This window comes from Somniosus microcephalus, chromosome 17, assembly GCF_052327205.1.
Source record: "Somniosus microcephalus isolate GS21.2 chromosome 17, FLI_Smic_1.0, whole genome shotgun sequence".
Lineage (NCBI taxonomy): Eukaryota > Metazoa > Chordata > Chondrichthyes > Squaliformes > Somniosidae > Somniosus > Somniosus microcephalus.
The window spans coordinates 7,189,487-7,207,867 of NC_141003.1; the positions used below are offsets into that span (position 1 = coordinate 7,189,487).

An 18,381-nucleotide genomic window follows, 5' to 3' on the forward strand; every position below is an offset into this window, starting at 1 on the left:
GGCTGAAGGCTGTCCTGGGTTTATGATGTAAGGAAGCTGCGCGTCGCAGTTATTGCGACCTCACTGGTTTCTAGGCGACACATCTGACTCGAGTGATTAATCCCCCCCGTGGTTGCAGGTATTGGTGGAGTGACACATTCCAAGATGGAATTATTGAACTGGAAAACACGTGGAACGTTTCAGCAAGAGAATTAGAAATTGCTGTATTTAACTATAGTTTGTCACCGTGATACACATCGATGTGTGTCTTTTAAAACAACTGAGATATCTCGATCCAGATTCTCACTTTGCTAGCTTCTACCCGATGGGATTAAGTATAGAATTATTGATGGGGAGCAGTCGGATGCAGAAATCGGCATGACTTTAAAGGCTTCTGGATTTTAATACATTTTGAATTATTTGCCTTTTTCCCTCACTGTGTCCAGGTTGATAATTCAGTTTATTCCACACTTGTGTGACATCATTGGGTCCCGTTGAGTTTACCTTTGTGGTATACTGATTGGCGCATGCATCAATGTGATAATACACAAGAAATTATTTTGCTGTGAAATTGCTCATGGACAACGTGTGAACTATTTACTATACATAAAATGTAATTCCATTGCCCTCCTGCCTGCTTGCTAAAGGAACGACTCGAAGCAATGTTGTAATGGAAGCAAAAGATGAACCTCCCCAGTTCATACCTTACCATGACGAGGGTCGCCAACTCTGGTTGGATGTACGTTTCATCACATGACCTCCGACTGCCTGCTCCCCCGCCATTGGTTGCCTGACCCGTCCGCCATTGCGGCGCACCGCCCCACCAGTGTCCCCTCTAACCGCACAGCAATGGGAAAGGTCCCGCTCAGGCCGCTCACCGGTTCCATCATTGTACATATCGCGTGGAAATTTAAACAGACTGCGCACTGAAAGAAACAGGCTGTGCGGAACAAAGTGCAGCTTCCAAGGAACATTGGTTCCCGCACCAATTGGAAAGTGAATCGACTCTTCGTTTTCTGATTGGATGATTCTTGACTGTCAGCCAAACAGCCTTTTTCCCATCGCCAGTGTTTTTCTAAGTAATGAACAAAAGTGTTCAAAGACATTTTTTTTGAATGCCCCTGTGATTTTTTTTTTTCCCCGGGCTGCTCGCAGCAATGTCCAGGAGAATAATCTTTAATTCCTGTAGACTGCAGGACAATCCCAGGAGGGTTAGCATCCCTAACTCTGACCCCGGCCCCGCACCTTTGAAGGCAGTATTGAGGAGAATCAGTTGAAGGCAGCACGGTGGCATAGTGGTTAGCACTGTTGCCTCACAGCGCCAGGGACCCGGGGTTCGAATCCGGCCTCGGGTGACTGTCTGTGTGGAGTTTGCACATTCTCCCCGTGTTTGCGTGGGTTTCCTCCGGGTGCTCCGGTTTCTTCCCACAGTCCAAAGATGTGCGGGTTAGGTTGATTGGCTATGATAAATTGACCCTTAGTGTTAGGGGGATTAAATACGTGGGGTTACGGGGATCGGGTGGGATATGTGTCGGTGCAGGCTCGATGGGCCGAAATGGCCTCTATCTGCACTGTGGGGTTTCTGTGATTCTGTGAAGCTCCGTGACATCATTTGTTAGAGTACCAGGATTGGCAATAAACCAGCTTAAAAGTGGCACCCCCATTTATTAATCTACATGAGAGATGTGGAAGACAGCTGTGACCATGCATGACCTAAGCAGTACTTCTGAGTTTTTAATAAACCACTCGGGTCACAATATTTCGCTCCCCAGTTTTCTTTGCTCCCTTCCCGAAGGTGTTGATTCCTCGCTGAGGCCTGGGGGCCAGTTGTTTTCCAGTACTTTGCCTAAGTGGGTACAGTTTGTGAAGAGTACTGGGATTGGGTGGCAGTGTCACGGTGCAGCCCAGTGTTGCTCGTCTCTGACTTCGGTCCTTGTGTCATTCTGGTGAATCTGCGCTGCACCATTTCCACAGTCACGATATCCTTCCTGAGGTGCGGGGCCCACAACTGAACGCAATGCCCCAGAGGTTTCTGACCGAGACACACTACAACTAAAGCAGAACGTGCTCACTTTTGTATTCCAGCCCTCGAGATGAAGGCCAGCGTTCCATTTTTGATTACTTTCTGCACCTGAGCCACTCGCTGCATTCAAAATCAAGAATGTTCATTTACGTGAAGTTGTACGAGAAAGTTCTGTCAGGATTTGTAATTGCAGTCAGGAGTGCAATTCCAAATAAAGAGAGTTAAAATGTGCTTTCTAAACCTGGATGCATGCCCCATTCCCTCAATCTTGGAAACTAACAATGTAAAGGCGTGGAGGAAAAGCTTCCATTTCAGTTCCCTTTTAGTGCTCACAGAACTGAGTGCCTTCCAGTTAACTTGAGGAAGAGAAAGAAAGAACATATATTTATATAGCGCCTTTCACACAGCCACTGAGGCACTGTTTTTATAGAAGGAAACTAATTCTTTTGAATTGTGTTCTGTTGCTAGTTTCACTTTATAAAAACAAAATGCCCGTTATTCCGTTACAGCAGTTTAGTGAGGCATTTCACAGAATTCTGAATGAATTGCTCACTTCAGAAAAACAAAATATAGCTGGGTCTACTTATGAATCTGCATTTTCTGATCAGGTGGTTAAGTTTTTCAATTCTTGTTTGCTTGTAAAGTGCTTCAAAATGGCTTGAGGCCAAGATTACAATGCCAAGTTTGCTGAAGTACAGTAATTCTAAACTCGCACATCCCATATTCACTTGAATACAGGCGTTTGTTTTTGTTTGGAGCTCAGGAGAGCAGTATCTCTGCGTTTTGCACTACTCAATCCAGCTCTCCTTTCCCGACAGCAGGAAGGAAGAAACCAGTTTTTTTTTTTCATTGCATGCATGGTTCCGACCGCAGGTTGAGAAATAGATTTAACCGTGTAAACATGGGGAGTCAGGACATCGACCCAGTCTCCCAGAATCCAAACTAGACAGGCATGCACCGGTGTAAAAGTTATACCTGTAAAGGGGAAAGGCTTTGTGTAGAAACATTGTTTTAATATATAAATCCAAGTACAGGTGTTTAGAGAGGTAAACACATTTCCAATTTCATTCAAGGAGATGTTTATTCTATTCACTGTCCTAAAAGGGCATGAGGGGAAATATCTGCATTAAATATGGATATGTACATTTACTAATCTCCAGTGCCTCTTGCTGTTTTATGCTTTAACTAGCTGGCTAGATGCAGCCTAGAACACAGGAATTTCTAGACGAAAAAAGACCACGGTCCATCTAGCTCACCTACCATCCTGGGAGTCCCATGATGCAATAATGTTATTGTTGACTGATCGCAGCAACCAATCTCTATCAGTGAGTCTACAACAGACCCAGACATGAGGCGAGGAAACCCCCAGTGGCGGAGAGTTTTGGGAACCAGAGGTCCACAGTCACCTGTTCCTCCCGAGCCTGCTGCACTCACCAGCTCCAACAACACTCAAGAAGCTCGACACCATCCAAGACAAAGCAGCCCGCTTGATTGGCACCCCATCCACCACCTTAAACATTCACTCACTCCCTCCACCACCGGCGTACCATGGCTGCAGTGTGTACCATCTACAAGATGCACTACAGCAACTCACCAAGGCTTCTTCGGCAGCACCTCCCAAACCCAGGATCTCTTCTACCTAGAAGGACAAGGGCAGCGCATGGGAACACCACCACCTGGGATGTGGGCGTCGTTAGCAAGGCCAGCATTTATTGCCCATCCCTAGTTGCCCTTGAGAAGGCGGTGGTGAGCCGCCTTCTTCAACCGCTGCAGTCTGTGTGGCGAAGGTACTCCCACAGTGCTGTTAGGGAGGGAGTTCCAGGATTTTGACCCAGCAACGATGAAGGATCGGTGATATACTTCTAAATCGGGATGGTTTGTGACTTGGAGGGGAACTTGGAGGTGGTGGTGTTCCATGCGCTGCCGTTCCCATGCGCTGCCCTTGTCCTTCTAGTTGGAAGAGGTTGCGGGTTTGGGAGGTGCTGCCGAAGAAGCCTTGGTGAGTTGCTGCAGTGCATCTTGTAGATGGTACACACTGCAGCCACGGTGCGCCGGTGGTGGAGGGAGTGAATGTTTAAGGTGGTGGATGGGGTGCCAATCAAGCGGGCTACTTTGTCTTGGATGGTGTCAAGCTTCTTGAGTGTTGTTGGAGCTGCACTCATCCAGGCAAGTGGAGAGTATTCTATCACACTCCTTACTTGTGCCTTGTAGATGGTGGAAAGGCTTTGGGGAGTCAGGAGGCGAGACACTCGCCACAGAATTCCCAGCCTCTGACCTGCTCTTGTTGCCACAGTATTCATGTGGCTGGCCCAGTTAAGTTTCTGGTCAATGGGGGATTTGGCGATGGTAATGCCATTGAATGTCAAGGGGCGGTGGTTAGACTCTCGCTTGTTGGAGATCGTCATTGCCTGGCACTTCTGTGGCGTGAATGTTACCTGCCACTTATCAGCCCAAGCCTGAACGTCGTCCAGGTCTTGTTGCATGCGGACATGGACTGCTTCATTATCTGAGGAGCTGTGAATGGTACTGAACACTGTGCAGTCATCAGCGAACATCCCCATTTCTGACCTTATGTTGGAGGGAAGGTCATTGATGAAGCAGCTGAAGATGGTTGGGCCTAGGACACTGCCCTGAGGAACTCCTGCAGCGATGTCCTGGGGCTGTGATGATTGACCTTCAACCACCACAACCATCTTCCTTTGTGCTAGGTATGACTCCAGCTAGTGGAGAGTTTCCCCCCCACTTCTCATTCATTGACTTCAGTTTTACTAGGGCTCCTTGATGCCACACCCGGTCAAATGCTGCCTTGATGGGACGATAATTGGCTGGATTGGATTTGTCTTGCTTTTTGTGGACAGAAAATACCTGGGCAGTTTTCCACATTGTCGGATAGATGCCAGTGTTGTAACTGTACTGGAACAGCTTGACTAGAAGCGGGGCTAGTTCTGGAGCACAAGTCTTCAGCACGATAGCCGGGATGTTGTTGGGGCCCATAGCCTTTGTTGTATCCAGTCCACTCGGCACTTCTGGCAGAAGATGATTGCAAACGCTTCAGCCATGTCTTTTGCACTCGTGCTGGGCTCCACCATCATTGAGGATGGGGATATTCATGGAGCCTCCTCCAGTTAGTTGTTTAATGGTCCATCGCTATTCACGACTGGATGTGGCAGGACTGCAGAGCTTTGATCTGATCCGTTGATTGTGGGATCGCTTAGCCCTGTCTATAGCATGCTGCTTCTGCTTTTTAACATGCATGTAGTCCTGTGTTGCAGCTTCCCCAGGTTGGCATCTCATTTTTAGGTACGCCTGGTGCTGCTCCTGGCATACTCTTCTACACTCCTTATTGAACCAGGGTTGGTCCCCTCTCTTGATGGTAATGGTAGAGTGAGGGATATGCTGAGCCATGAGGTTACAGATTGTGGTGGAATACAATTCTGCTGCTGCTGATGGCCCACAGTGCCTCATGAGTGCCCAGTTTTGAGCTGCTAGATCTGTTCTGAATCTATCCCATTTAGCACGGTGGGAGTGCCACACAACACGATGGGGGGTGTTCTCAGTGTGAAGACGGGACTTCGTCTCCACAATAACTGTGCGGTGGTCACTGCTACCAATGCGGTCATGGACAGATGCATCTGCGACAGGTACATTGGTGAGGACGAGGTCAAGTAGGTTTTTCCCTCGTGTTGGTTCTCTTACCACCTGTCGCAGGCCCAGACTGGCAGCTATGTCCTTCAGGACTCGGTCAATAGTGGTGCTACCGAGCCACTCTTGGTGATGGACATTGAAGTCCCCCACCCAGAGTACATTCTGTTCCCTTGCTACTCTCAGTGCTGCTTCCAAGTGGTGTTCAACATGGAGCACTGATTCATCAGCTGAGGGAGGGTGGTAGGTGGTAATCAGCAGGAGGTTTCCTTGCCCATGTTTGACCTGAAGCCATGAGACTTCATGGGGTCCGGAGTCAATGGTGAGAACTCCCAGGGCCACTCCTTCCCGACTGTACACCACTGTGCCGCCACCCCTGGTGGGTCTACCCTGCTGGTGGGACAGGACATACCCAGGGATGGTGATGGAGGAGTTTGGGACATTGGCTGAAAGGTATGATTCTGTTTTGAATTTACCCCCTTCAAGCGCAGGCCGTGTCCTCTGGGTCTACTGTTCAGGACAAGGTGAAACAGCTCGTCAAAAGATAGAGGCACTAGAGAAGGTGCAAGAAAGATTTACAAAGCTGGTATCAGAACTGAGAGGTTACAGGGACCCGGGCCTGGCTGCAATTCACTGAACAGGCTGGAACTCTTCTGTAGGAAAAGGCGGCTGAGGGGTGACCACATAGCGGTCTTTAAAACTTTGGCAGGTTTTGATAGGGTAGATGCAGGGCAGATGTTTCCACTTAATGAGAGAAAAACTAGGGGCCATAAATAAAAGATAGTCACTAATAAATCCAATGGGGAATTCAGGAGAAAGTTCTTTACCCAGAGAGTGGTGAGAATGTGGAACTCGGAGTGGTTGAGGTGAATACAGGTAGACTATCCTTTATCCGAACTTCCGAAAACCTCTTTATAAAAAAAAAAAAAAAACGAAAGTTTTTTCGTTCAGCGTAAGTCGTGCGCACGACGCCGACCCCCCCGCCGACGCCGACCCCCACCCCCGACAAATTTCCCAGACTTATATAAAATACCTTCTGAAATCCGAAAACCGAAACACGGCTGGTCCCGAGGTTTTCGGATAAAGGATAGTCTACCTGTAGTATAGATGCATTTAAGGGGAAGCTCGTTAAGTACATGAGGGAGAAAGGAATCGGAGGATATGCTGATAGGGTGGGAGGAGGCCGATACGGAGCATAAACACTGGCACAGACCAGTTGGTCTGAATGGCCTGTTTCTGTGCTGTATAAATACTATGTAACAGGCTCGAGGGGCTGAACTGCCTACTCCTGCTCCTATGTTCTGTAGCTTTGACAGCCCATCACTAGACCTAAAGATTTATAACACACAAGCTGCCGTTTTCACTGCCTCCAGAACCTTTATGCAAAACCGTGGTACTTGGGCTGCAAACTTTCATTACACGTATTTATTGTAGAACCTTTTTCACAATGTCCAGTAATAGAATAGTCAAATATTGGCACAACTTAACTAAATGGCTTCCATACTTTTGGTGAATGTTGGTAATAAGGCTCAGTAAAAAAAAAAAGTACTGATTTGTGTGAAATGTTCAGATTATATCCACACAAAACGTATGCAGTGGTATAATTTGAGACCCTGTCCTTCCAAACCGGGGTTGCAGCATTGAGTCATGCAACAATAGGGTGAAATAGAAAGAGCTTGCATGATATAGCACCTTGTGACATCCGCAGAATATCTCCAAGTGCTTCACAGTCAATAAATTACTTTTGCATTTCAGTCACTGTTACGTAGGCAAACGCAACAGTCAGTTTGCACTCGGTACGACCTCAGCAACTGAGTAATGACCATTTCAGCTGTTTTTTAGTGGTGGTAGAAGAGAGAGAACTAACATTTCTACACCTTTCACGGCCACCGGGCATCCCAAAGAGCTTTACAGCCAATGAAGTACTTATGAAGTGTAGCCACTGTTATGTAGCTCCCACGAACAACAATGTGATGATGACCAGATAATCTGTGTTAGTGATGTTGGTTGAGGGATAAATGTTGGCCAGGACACCAGGCGAACTCCCCTGCTCTTCTCTGAATAGTGCCGTGGGATCTTCCACGTCCACTCGAGAGGGCAGACAGGGCCTGATCTGAAAGACGCCACCTCCGACAGTGCAGCACTCCCTCAGTACTGCACTGGAGTGTCCGCCTAGATTATGTGCTCCAGTCTCTGGAGTGGGACTTGAACCCACAACCTTCTGACTTAGGCGAGAGTGCTACGCACTGAGGCGTGGCTGACAAGTTGTTTGGTTGAAGGAGGAATGTTTGGCAATTTGAATAGTGCAATGGGGTACTTAAAGTCCACAGAAACAGGCAGGCAGGGCCCCGGGGGTTTTAACATTTCATCCGAGAGCATTTCTCACAATATAGAACTGCACCGAACTGTTGGCCGAGGTTATGTGCTCACGGCTTTGAGTGCCACTACCATCTGACTATAATGAGCTGAGACTTAAATGCTGGCTGTTACAGGTCTGTTACTGGTTACAGTAGTGGTGAGAAGAATTTCTGATAAAGAATTGAGCTTTATACAAGACGAGCCTGTGTGGCTCACTGCCTTCATTACTAGGAAGTTCCCAGATTCAATCCCCAGTTTGTGCCAAGCTAGCTGATCTCAGCCGGTGGAGCGGGTACTACAGTTAGCCGCAGCGTTCCAGCAGAATTGGGGGGGGGGGGGGACTTGTGGTCGCTGTCCTTAACCCTGCTGAAGGCTGGAAGAGGACATGATTGTGCTTAACTGTGATGGCCCTCTGGTTGAATAGTTGGCGCTGTCTAGGCTCCCATGTGAAGAATAGCCATTCAGTTGAGGTACACAGGGTGACTGGAACCCTAGGAACCAATGAGTTTGGGGGGGAAGAGAAGCATGTTGAAAAAAGTGCATCAAGTCTATTTTTCTCCTGTAGTGTACTGGTAACATTTTGCTAACTATGCCCCAAAAAATAGCCTGATTATGTAAGAGGACATTAGCTGTGGGTTGTTTGTGGAGTAGTGCACTCTCTACAGCTTCTGGTGATTTGAAAATATTTGAATATGCCATGGGAGCTGCAGGGGGTTTCATCTTTCATCTGAAAGAGCATTTCTGACGATGCAGAGCTGCAGTGAACTGTTGGCCTCGTCCTGGGGTGAACCCACAACCTTCTGATTCAGGTGAGATTTGCCAACTGAACGAGGCTGCCACTTAAGTACTGGCGGTTACAGATCAGTCACGGGCGGTTGGGGTGGGAACAAACTGAGGTGATTTAAGAGGAGTATTTCAACCCTGTGAGAGGGAGCCCTGATTATTGAGGAATGTACCAGTAGCTGTGAGGTGTTTGTGGAGTCGTCTCTCCTGATCTGGAAGGAGTAGGAAATAGTGCCTCTACTATTCAGGTAATCTCTGATTCATTGTTTATAATGATTGAAACAGTCTTAGAACTACAGCTGACATTAGCCACAGGGCTAGCGGTTGAAATGGTTTATTGCTGATTAAAGTGTTACAAAGTTTACAGTATTTTATACTCGTACATCCCTAGTAAGAGTCACTTTCCTAGAAGTATTTTATCTAGCCGTGGAATACTTTGAGTTCCATCAAGTTGCCTTTATTTAAGACCAGAATAAATCTGTACCATTTCTATTCCATATTTTTAAATTCTAAGTGAACCTTCAACCAATCGATTTCTTCTGCCAGACTTCAGTTTCTACATAAGGGATTATTGTTGAAACAGATTATCGCTTGATCGGGAATTGCTGCCTCATTCAAACTTCAGTTCTCATAATGGAACTGGCAGCAAATGGTAGGAAATAAACCCTTTGTGAAAATGGTTTGCTGAATCCTCTCTCAAAACACTGACTGAACACCCTAGATGTAATTATAATTGTAATCATAAACCAGGTTTTCATCATATGGATCTATGACAAAATATACATCGCCCTACCCGATGAGGTGCCCTTTTTTTGCATTTTATTCTTCCCCTGGGTGACTTGGTACAGCCCATTCCTAGTCCTTTCACAGGTTCTCTTGATGGCCTTTAGAAGCACGAGTCTGATCAATACAGCTGAAATAGGAGCTCTGAATAAAGTGCGAGGCCAGGTCCACGTTGTCTCATTGAAGCAACAGCCTACTCTTTCACTAACCTTTCCTAAAACATCTCAACCTAGCACATTTTCAGTGTTTACATGCCTGTTTAATGCTGTCATTTGTTTCCAGAGCACACTAATCTGGTTTATACTAAAGGATGCTTAATACACGTGGGCCTCCAGTGTTCCTCGATACTATAATTTTTATAACTGAGCAAGATGCAGGCTGAAGTAAAGCCCTATATATGTGTAGCAGCAGCCTCTGCTCATCGGATAGGCTGATGGATACGTTTTGTAAATGTGGGAACATCTGGTTTTTGATTAGTTTATAAATGAAGTCTATGGTGTTAAGATGGGGTTTTCAGCAAGTCTCAAGTGACTAATTAATAAACTTCATGTCAGGCATAAGGAGTAAACATCATACAGGTGAGAAGACCTAACGTGTTAGCAGCAATGTTCCCTCTAAATCTTCTTTGTACTGGGCAGGCTGCCAATTTCTCAGGGCGCTATTTTTTGTCCATGGGCAGTTTACATTTACATCACAGATATCAACTGACGAAGTTGTGAGCGGCCTGTTTATTTCAGTGTGCGGTATATTCCAGCTTGCTGCACGGCCGTGTGCACCTTAGAGGGAACATTGGTTGGCAGTGCCATTCTTTCAAAGAAAAACTACCGGCAGCATCTTAGCTGCAGCAAAAGCAAGGACTCTCTTTCAGGAGCAGTGAAAATATCATGTTCTTGTATACAGGGACATCTAATTTAAAGGAGATGTATGATCTGAATTCCCTATAATCCTTGCTGTAATCAAGGAAGGTAATTTATCAACATCCGTCACCTCATGTTCTGTTGCTTAGAGGCAGCCTAGAGTGGACATTTTGTGTAGACCAGTGCCCCTCTTCTGTGACATGAAGATCTGCTCATTGATATTGTGAAGAACAACATAAGAAATAGGAGCAGGAGTGGGCCATACGACCCCCCCGAGCCTGCTCCGCCGTTCAATAAGATCATGGCTGATCATCGACCTCAGCTCCACTTTCCCGTCCGATTCCTTCATTCTCTTCGTGCCCTAAAATCTATCCATCTCCGTCTTGAATATACTCAATGGCTGAGCAGCTACAGCCCTTGGGTAGAGAATTCCAAAGATTCACAACCCGCTGAATGAAGAAATTTCTCCTCATCTCAGTCCTAACTGGCCGGCCCCTTATCCTGAGACTAGTTCTAGACCGTCCAGCCAGGCGAAACAGCCTCTCGGCATCTACTCTGTCACGCCCTCTAAGAAGTTTATATGTTTCAATGAGATCACCCCTCATTCTTCTAAACTCCAGAGAGTATCGGCCCAATCTACTCAATCTCTTCTCATAGGACAGCCCTCTCATCCCAGGAATCAACCTAGTGAACCTTCGCTGCATTGCCTCTAAGGCAGGTACATCCTTGCTTGGGTAAGGGGACCAGAACTATACACCGTACTCCAGGTGTGGTCTCACCAAAGCCCTATATAATTGCAGCAAGACTTCCTTACTCTTATACTCAACCCCCCTTGCAATAAAGGCTAACGTACCATTTGCCTTCCTAATTGCCTGCATGTTAACTCTCTGTGATTTGTGTACAAGGACCCCCAAATCCCTCTGAATCCCAACATTTACTGGTCTCTCACCTTTATATAAAAAAAAAAAAAAAAAAAAATATTCTGCTTTTATTTCTTCCCACCAAAGTGGATAATTTCACATTTCTCCACATAATCCATCTGCGACCTTCTTGCCCAGTCGCTTAACCTGTCTATATACCTTTGCAGCCTCTTTGTATCCTCCTCACAGCTTACTTTCCCACCTAGCATTGTAACGTCAGCAAACTTGGATATATTACACTCGGTCCCCTTATCTAAGTCATTGATATAGATTGTAAATAGCTGAGGCCCAAGCACTGATCCTTGTGGCACTCCACCAGTTACGCCCTGAGAATGGGGAACAATGAATTATGAATGGATTTCCTTGGCCTTCGTGTCACGGGAAGAGCAGTTCTTTGCAAACTCCTGCTCCCAGGCTCCCTCTAATCAGCAGTTATAAGGTGTAACTGCAGCAGGAGACGGCAATAGATGGAATGTGCTTGCGTTGTACTGTTGACTGCAGGCATCAGCGGTCTTCAGTTCAGCACTTCCATTACAAAGCTGCCATAAACTGTAATATTTGAAACTTATTCTCTGAAGGGGCACAAAATGGATGTGAAAAAGAATCTGCAGGAGTTGATGACGTAGGAAAACAGCTGGAAAAGCAGGTCCTCGAGGACAAGGAAAAAGAGGAAGAAGGGGAAGAAGGCAAGTACACTGTCAAAGGAAAGGGTCTTCTGTGCTGAGCGCTTGTATTATGCATTACACTAAAGTGGAACATACTTGTTGATTTAAAAACCTGTTTACCCAACAGAAGGAGATGGCGAAGGCGAAAGTTCCGCAGCCAAGAAAAAGAAGAAAAAGAAAAAGAAAAAAGGACGTGAGTGGACTTTTAATACTTCTGGGAAAGTTGTTATGGCAGTTCAGGTTTACAGGGTCTTAAACAGCACCTCAAGTGGATAAGTATATAGAATTACACAGGATATACAGCACAGAAACAGGCCATTCGGCCCAACCAGTCCATGCCGGTGTTTATGCTCCACTCGAGCCTCCTCCCGTCTTTCCTCATCTAACTCTATCAGTGTAACCCTCGATTCCCTTCTCCCTCAGTTGCTTGTCTAGCCTCCCCTTAAATGCATCGATACTATTCGCTTCAACCACTCCCTGTGGCAGCGAGTTCCACATTCTCACCACTCTCTGGGTGAAGAAGTTTCTTCTGAATTTCCTATTTAATTTCTTGGTGACTATCTTATATTGATGGCCTCTAGTTATGCTCTTCCCCACAAGTGGAAACATTCTCTCTGTATCCACTCTATCAAAACCTTTCATAATTTTAAAGACCTCTATTAGGTCACCCCTCAGCCTTTTTTCAAGAGAAAAGAGACCCAGCCTGTTCATCCTTTCCCAATGGGTATAACCACACATTTCTGGTATCATCCTTGTAAATCTTTTTTGCACTTTCTTCAGTGCCTCTACATCCTTTTTATAATATGGTGACCAGAACTGTGCATAGTACTCCCAAGTGTGGTCTAACCAAGTTTCTATACAAGTTTAGCACAACTTCTCTACTTTTCAATTCTATCCCTCTAGAAATAAACCCGAGTGCTTGGTTTGCTTTTGTTATGACCTTATTAACCTGTGTCGCAACTTTTAATAATTTGTACTCCCAGATCCCTTTGCTCCTCTTACTTATTTTCCAACTAATATGTGACCTCTTTATTTTTCTTACCAAAATGTAATACCTCACACTTATCTACGTTGAAATTCATTTGCCAATTATATGTCCATTCTGCAAGTTTATTAATGTCGCCTTGTAATTTATTACAGTCCTCAGTTTTGACTATCCTTCCAAATGTGGTGGTGCCCACAAATGTAGAAATTGTTTTTGATTCCAAAGTCTAAATAGGTAATATAAATTGTGAACAACTGTGGTCCCTGCACTGATTCTTATGGGATCCCACGTCCCACCTTTTGCCACTCTAAATACCCCACCTCTGATTTACCCCTATTCTCTGCTTTGTCTTGCAGCCAGTTAGCTATCTATTCTGTTTCTTGTACCGACTCCACATTCTCTGACCTTATTCATTACTCTTATCATATGACACCTTGTCGAAGGCCGTTTGGAAATCTAGATAAATTACATCTACTGCATTACCCTTGTCTACTCTCTCTCTTACCTCTTCAAAGAATTCAATGGGGTTGGTCAAGCAATACTTTCCCTTTTGAACTCCATGCTGACATCTTTATTATATTTTTGGATTCTGGATGTTTTTCTATTATCTCCTTTAGTAGGGATTCCATTATTTTTCCTACCACTGATGTTAAGCTGACTGGTCTATAGTTTTCTGGACATGTTCTATCTCCTATACTCTTACGTAGGTATTATTACATAGAAACATAGAAATATAGAAGATAGGAGCAGGAGTCGGTCATTCGGCCCTTCGAGCCTGCATTCAATGCGATCATGGCTGATCATTCAAATTCAGTACCCTGTCCCTGCTTTCTCCCCATATCCCTTGATCCTCTTAGCCTTAAGAAATATATCTAACTCCTTCTTGAATATATTTAATGAATTGGCCTCAGCTGTCTTCTGTGGTAGAGAATTCCACAGGTTCAGCACTCTCTGGGTGAAGAAATTCCTCCTCATCTCAGTCCTAAATGGCTTACCCCTTATCCTTAGACTGTGACCCCTGGTTCTGGACTGCCCCGCCATCGGGAACAGCCTTCCTGCATCTAGTCTGTCTAGTCCTGTTAGAATTTTATAAGTTTCAATGAGATCCCCTCTCATTCTTCTAAACTCTAGCAAATATAAGCCTAATCGACCCAATCTCTCTCCATACGTCATTCCTGCCATCCCAGGTATCAGTCTGGTGAATCTTCGCTGCACTCCCTCCATGGCAAGAACATCCTTCCTCAGATAAGACGACCAAAACTGCACACAATACTCAAGGTGTGGTCTCACCAAGGCCGTGTACAACTGCAGCAAGACATCCTTGCTCCTGTACTCGAATCCTCTCGCTATGAAGGCCAGCATACCATTTGCCTTCTTAACCACCTGCTGCACCTGCATGCTTACCTTCAGCGACTGGTGCACAAGGACACCCAGGTCTCGTTGCACTTCTCCTTTTCCCAATCTATTGCCGTTCAGATAATCTGCCTTCCTGTTTTTGCCACCAAAGTGGATAACCTCGCATTTATCCACTTTATACTGCATCTGCCCAATCACCCAACCTGTCCAAATTGTACTGGAGATTCTATGCATCCTCCTCACAGCACACACCCACCCAGCTTTGTGTCGTCTGCAAACTTGGAGATATTACATCTGGTTCCCTCGTCTAGATCATTAATATATATTGTGAATAACTGGGGTCCTAGCACCGATCCCTGCGGTACCCCACTAGTCACTGCCTTCCACTCGGAAAAAGACCCGTTTATTCCAACTCTTTGCTTCCTGTCTGCCAACCAGTTCTCTATCCAAGTCAGTACCTTACCCCCCAATCCCATGTGCTTTAAATTTGCACGCTAGCCTCTTATGTGGGACCTTATCGAAAGCCTTCTGAAAGTCCAAATATACCACATCCACTGGTTCTCCCTTATCTATTCTACCAGTTACATCCTCAAAAAATTCCAGTAGATTAGTCAAGCACGATTTATCTTTTGTAAATCCATGTTGACTTTGTCCGATCCTGTCACTGTTTTCCAAGTGCTCTGCTATTACATCTTTTATAATGGACTCTAGCATTTTCCCCACTACCGATGTCAGGCTTACCGGTCTATAATTCCCTGTTTTTTCTCTACCACATTTTTAAATAGTGGGGTTACATTAGCTACCCTCCGATCCATGGGAACTGTTCCAGAGTCTATAGAATTTTGGAAGATGACCAGCAATGTATCTACTATTTCTAGGGCCACTTCCTTAAGTACCCTAGGATGTAGATTATCAGGCCCTGGGGATTTATCGGCCTTCAATCCCGTCAATTTCCCTAACACCATTTCCCAGAAATACTGATTTCTTTCAGTTCCTCCCTCTCATTAGACCCTATGTTCCCCGACATCTCTGGGAGGTTATTTGTGTCCTCCTTTGTGAAGACAGAACCAAAGTATGTACTTAATTGGTCTGCCATGTCTTTGTTCCCCATTATAAATTCCCCTGATTCTGACTGCAAGGGACCTATTGATTTTGCCAATCTTTTTCTCTTCACTTATCTATAGAAGCTTTTACAGTCAGTTTTTATGTTCCCTGCAAGCTTACTCTCGTACTCTATTTTCCTCTTAATTAATCCCTTTGTCCTCCTTTGCTGAATCCTAAACTGCTCCCAAGCCTCAGGTTTGCTGCTTTTTCTGGCCAATTTGTATGTCCTCTCCTTGGATCTTATGCTAACCCTAATTTCCCTTGTTAGCCAATGTTGAGTCACCTTTTTTGCATTTTTTTAATGCCAAACTGGGATGAACAAATTCTGTAGTTCATCCATGCGATCTTTAAATGTTTGCCATTGCCTATTGACCGTCAACCCTTTAAATAATATTCCCCAATCCATTCTAGCCAACTCGTACCTCATACCATCGTAGTTTCCTTTATTTAAATTCAGTACCCAAGTCTCTGAATCAACTACTTCACTCTCCATCTTAATGAAGAATTCAATCATATTATGATCGCTCCTCCCCAAGGGGCCTCGCACAACAAGATTGCTAATTAATCCTTTCTCATTACATAATACCCAGTCTAAGATGGCCTGATCTCTAGTTGGTTCCTCGACATATTGGTCCAGGAAACCATGCCGTATACACTCTAGGAATTCCTCTTCCACAGTATTGTTACTAATTTGGTTAGACCAATCTATATGTAGATTAAAGTCACCCATGATAACTGCTTTGCCCTTATTACACGCATCTCAGCATTACTGTTTGGGGGTCTGTATACAACTCCCACGAATGTTTTCTGCCCCATGGTATTTCTCAGCTCTACCCATACAGATTCCACATCATCAGAGCTAATATCCTTCCTTACTATTGTGTTAATCTCCTCTTTAACCAGCAATGCTACCCCACCGCCTTTTCCTTTTTGCCTGCCCTTCCTGAATATTGACTACCCCTGAGAGTTGAATTCCCAGCCTTGGTCACCCTGGAGCCATGTCTCCGTAATTCCAATTACATCATATCCGTTTACATCTATTTGCGCAGCTAATTCATCCACCTTATTACGAATGCTCCTTGCATTAAGACACAAAGCCTTCAGGCTTGTTTTTTTAACACTTAGACCTTTTAGAATTATTGTTTACTGCGGCCATGTTTGATTTACACCCTTGATTTCTCTGACTTCCACTTTTGCTTTTCTCCTTCCTGTCTTTTGCTTCTATCCTTCCCTTTCCTCTGTCTCCCTGCACAGGTTCCCGTCTCCCTGCACAGGTTCCCAACCCCCTGCCATTTTAGTTTAAACCCTCCCCAACAGCACTAGCAAACACTCCCCCAGGACATCGGTCCCAGTCCTGCCCAGGTGCAAACCATCCAGTTTACTGGTCCCACCTCCCCCAGAACCGGTTCCAATGTCCCAGGAATTTGAATCCCTCCCCCTTGCATCATTCCTCTAGCCACGTATTCATCTGAAATATTCTTCTATTTCTACTCTGACTAGCATGTGGTACTGGTAGCAATCCTGAGATTACTACCTTTGAGGTCCTATTTTTAAATTTACCTCCTAACTCCCTATATTCATCTTTTAGGACCTGATCCTGGTTTTTACCTATATCGTTGGTACCTATATGCACCACGACAACTGGCTGATCACCCTCCCCCCTCCAGAATGCCCTGCAGCCGCTCCGAGACATCCTTGACCCTTGCACCAGGGCGGCAACATACCATCCTGGAGTGTCGTTTGCGGCTGCAGAAACGCCTATCTATTCCCTTTAAAGTAGAATCCCCTATCACTATAGCTCTCCTGCTCTTTTTCCTCCTGTCCCGTGCAGCAGAACCACCCATGGCGCCAGGAAGTTGGTTGCTGCTGCCTTCCCCCGATAAGCCATCCTCTCCAACAATATCCAAAGTGGTATATCTGTTTGAGAGGGGGGTGGCCACAGGGGACCCCTGCACTACCTGCCTGTGCCTACTGCTCTGCCTGGCGGTCACCCATTCCCTTCCTGCCTGTGCAGCCTTTACCTGCGGCGTGACCAACTGATTAAACGTGATATCCACGACGTCCTCAGGATCGCGAATGCTCCAGTATGTATCCATTTGCAGCTGCCAGTAGCTGCAGCTGGATACACTTCCCGCACACATGGTCCTCAGGGACACAGGAAGTGTCCCTGATTTCCCACATAGTGCAGGAGGAGCATGCCACGGGGCCGAGCTTTGCTGCCATGACTTACCCTTTAATTAATTTAAATTAAATCAATACCACCAATTATACTACAATTAAATGATATACTCAAGGGCCCTTGTTTCCTAGCACTCCCCGCTACACAACAGAGACCTTAGAAACTATAACCATAAAATTCAGACCTTCTAAGCTTTTATAAACTATGAACCTTAATTGTCAAACTATAGAGTAGTATAAATACTCGCCCAATCTGCTGCTTCCTCCTGCCCGCGTCACGTTTTGAATCGTGACGTGGCTCTGGAACGCCACCACCGGTCTGCGAGATTGGTAAGCCTGTGGGGGGAAAAAAAGCCTGCAAAAGTGAGTTTAAATACCCACTGAACCTCCGCTCTCACCGCTCCTGACACTGGCCTGTCATTACATTAGCTATCCATCAGTCCTCTGGCACTACATCTTTTTCTAACATATTATTAAATATGTGTAATAGTGCCTCTGCTATCTCTTCTCTAGATTCTTTTAAAATGCGCGGATGTAATCCATCTGGACCAGAGATTTTAACCTGAGTTTGATTAGTTTATTTAATATTTCTCCTCTTATTTTAAATGCGATTAAATGTGTCGGTGCAGGCTCGATGGGCCGAAATGGCCTCTATCTGCACTGTGGGGTTTCTGTGATTCTGTGAATTTCTGTGATTATTTCTAATCTCATCTTGTGATGTCATGTCCAACTGATGTGTTTTCCTGGT

The 18,381-nt window shown here is 45.4% G+C and overlaps 1 protein-coding gene across 1 annotated transcript in view; it reads left to right on the forward strand.

Annotated features, from left to right (window-relative positions):
- Positions 1-18,381, forward strand: part of metap2a (methionyl aminopeptidase 2a) — a 40,100-nt gene that overhangs the window by 4,826 nt on the left and 16,893 nt on the right. The window contains 2 exon segments of the mRNA XM_086009877.1: positions 11,924-12,031; positions 12,138-12,203. Coding sequence (XP_085866003.1) covers positions 11,924-12,031; positions 12,138-12,203 — 174 coding nt within the window.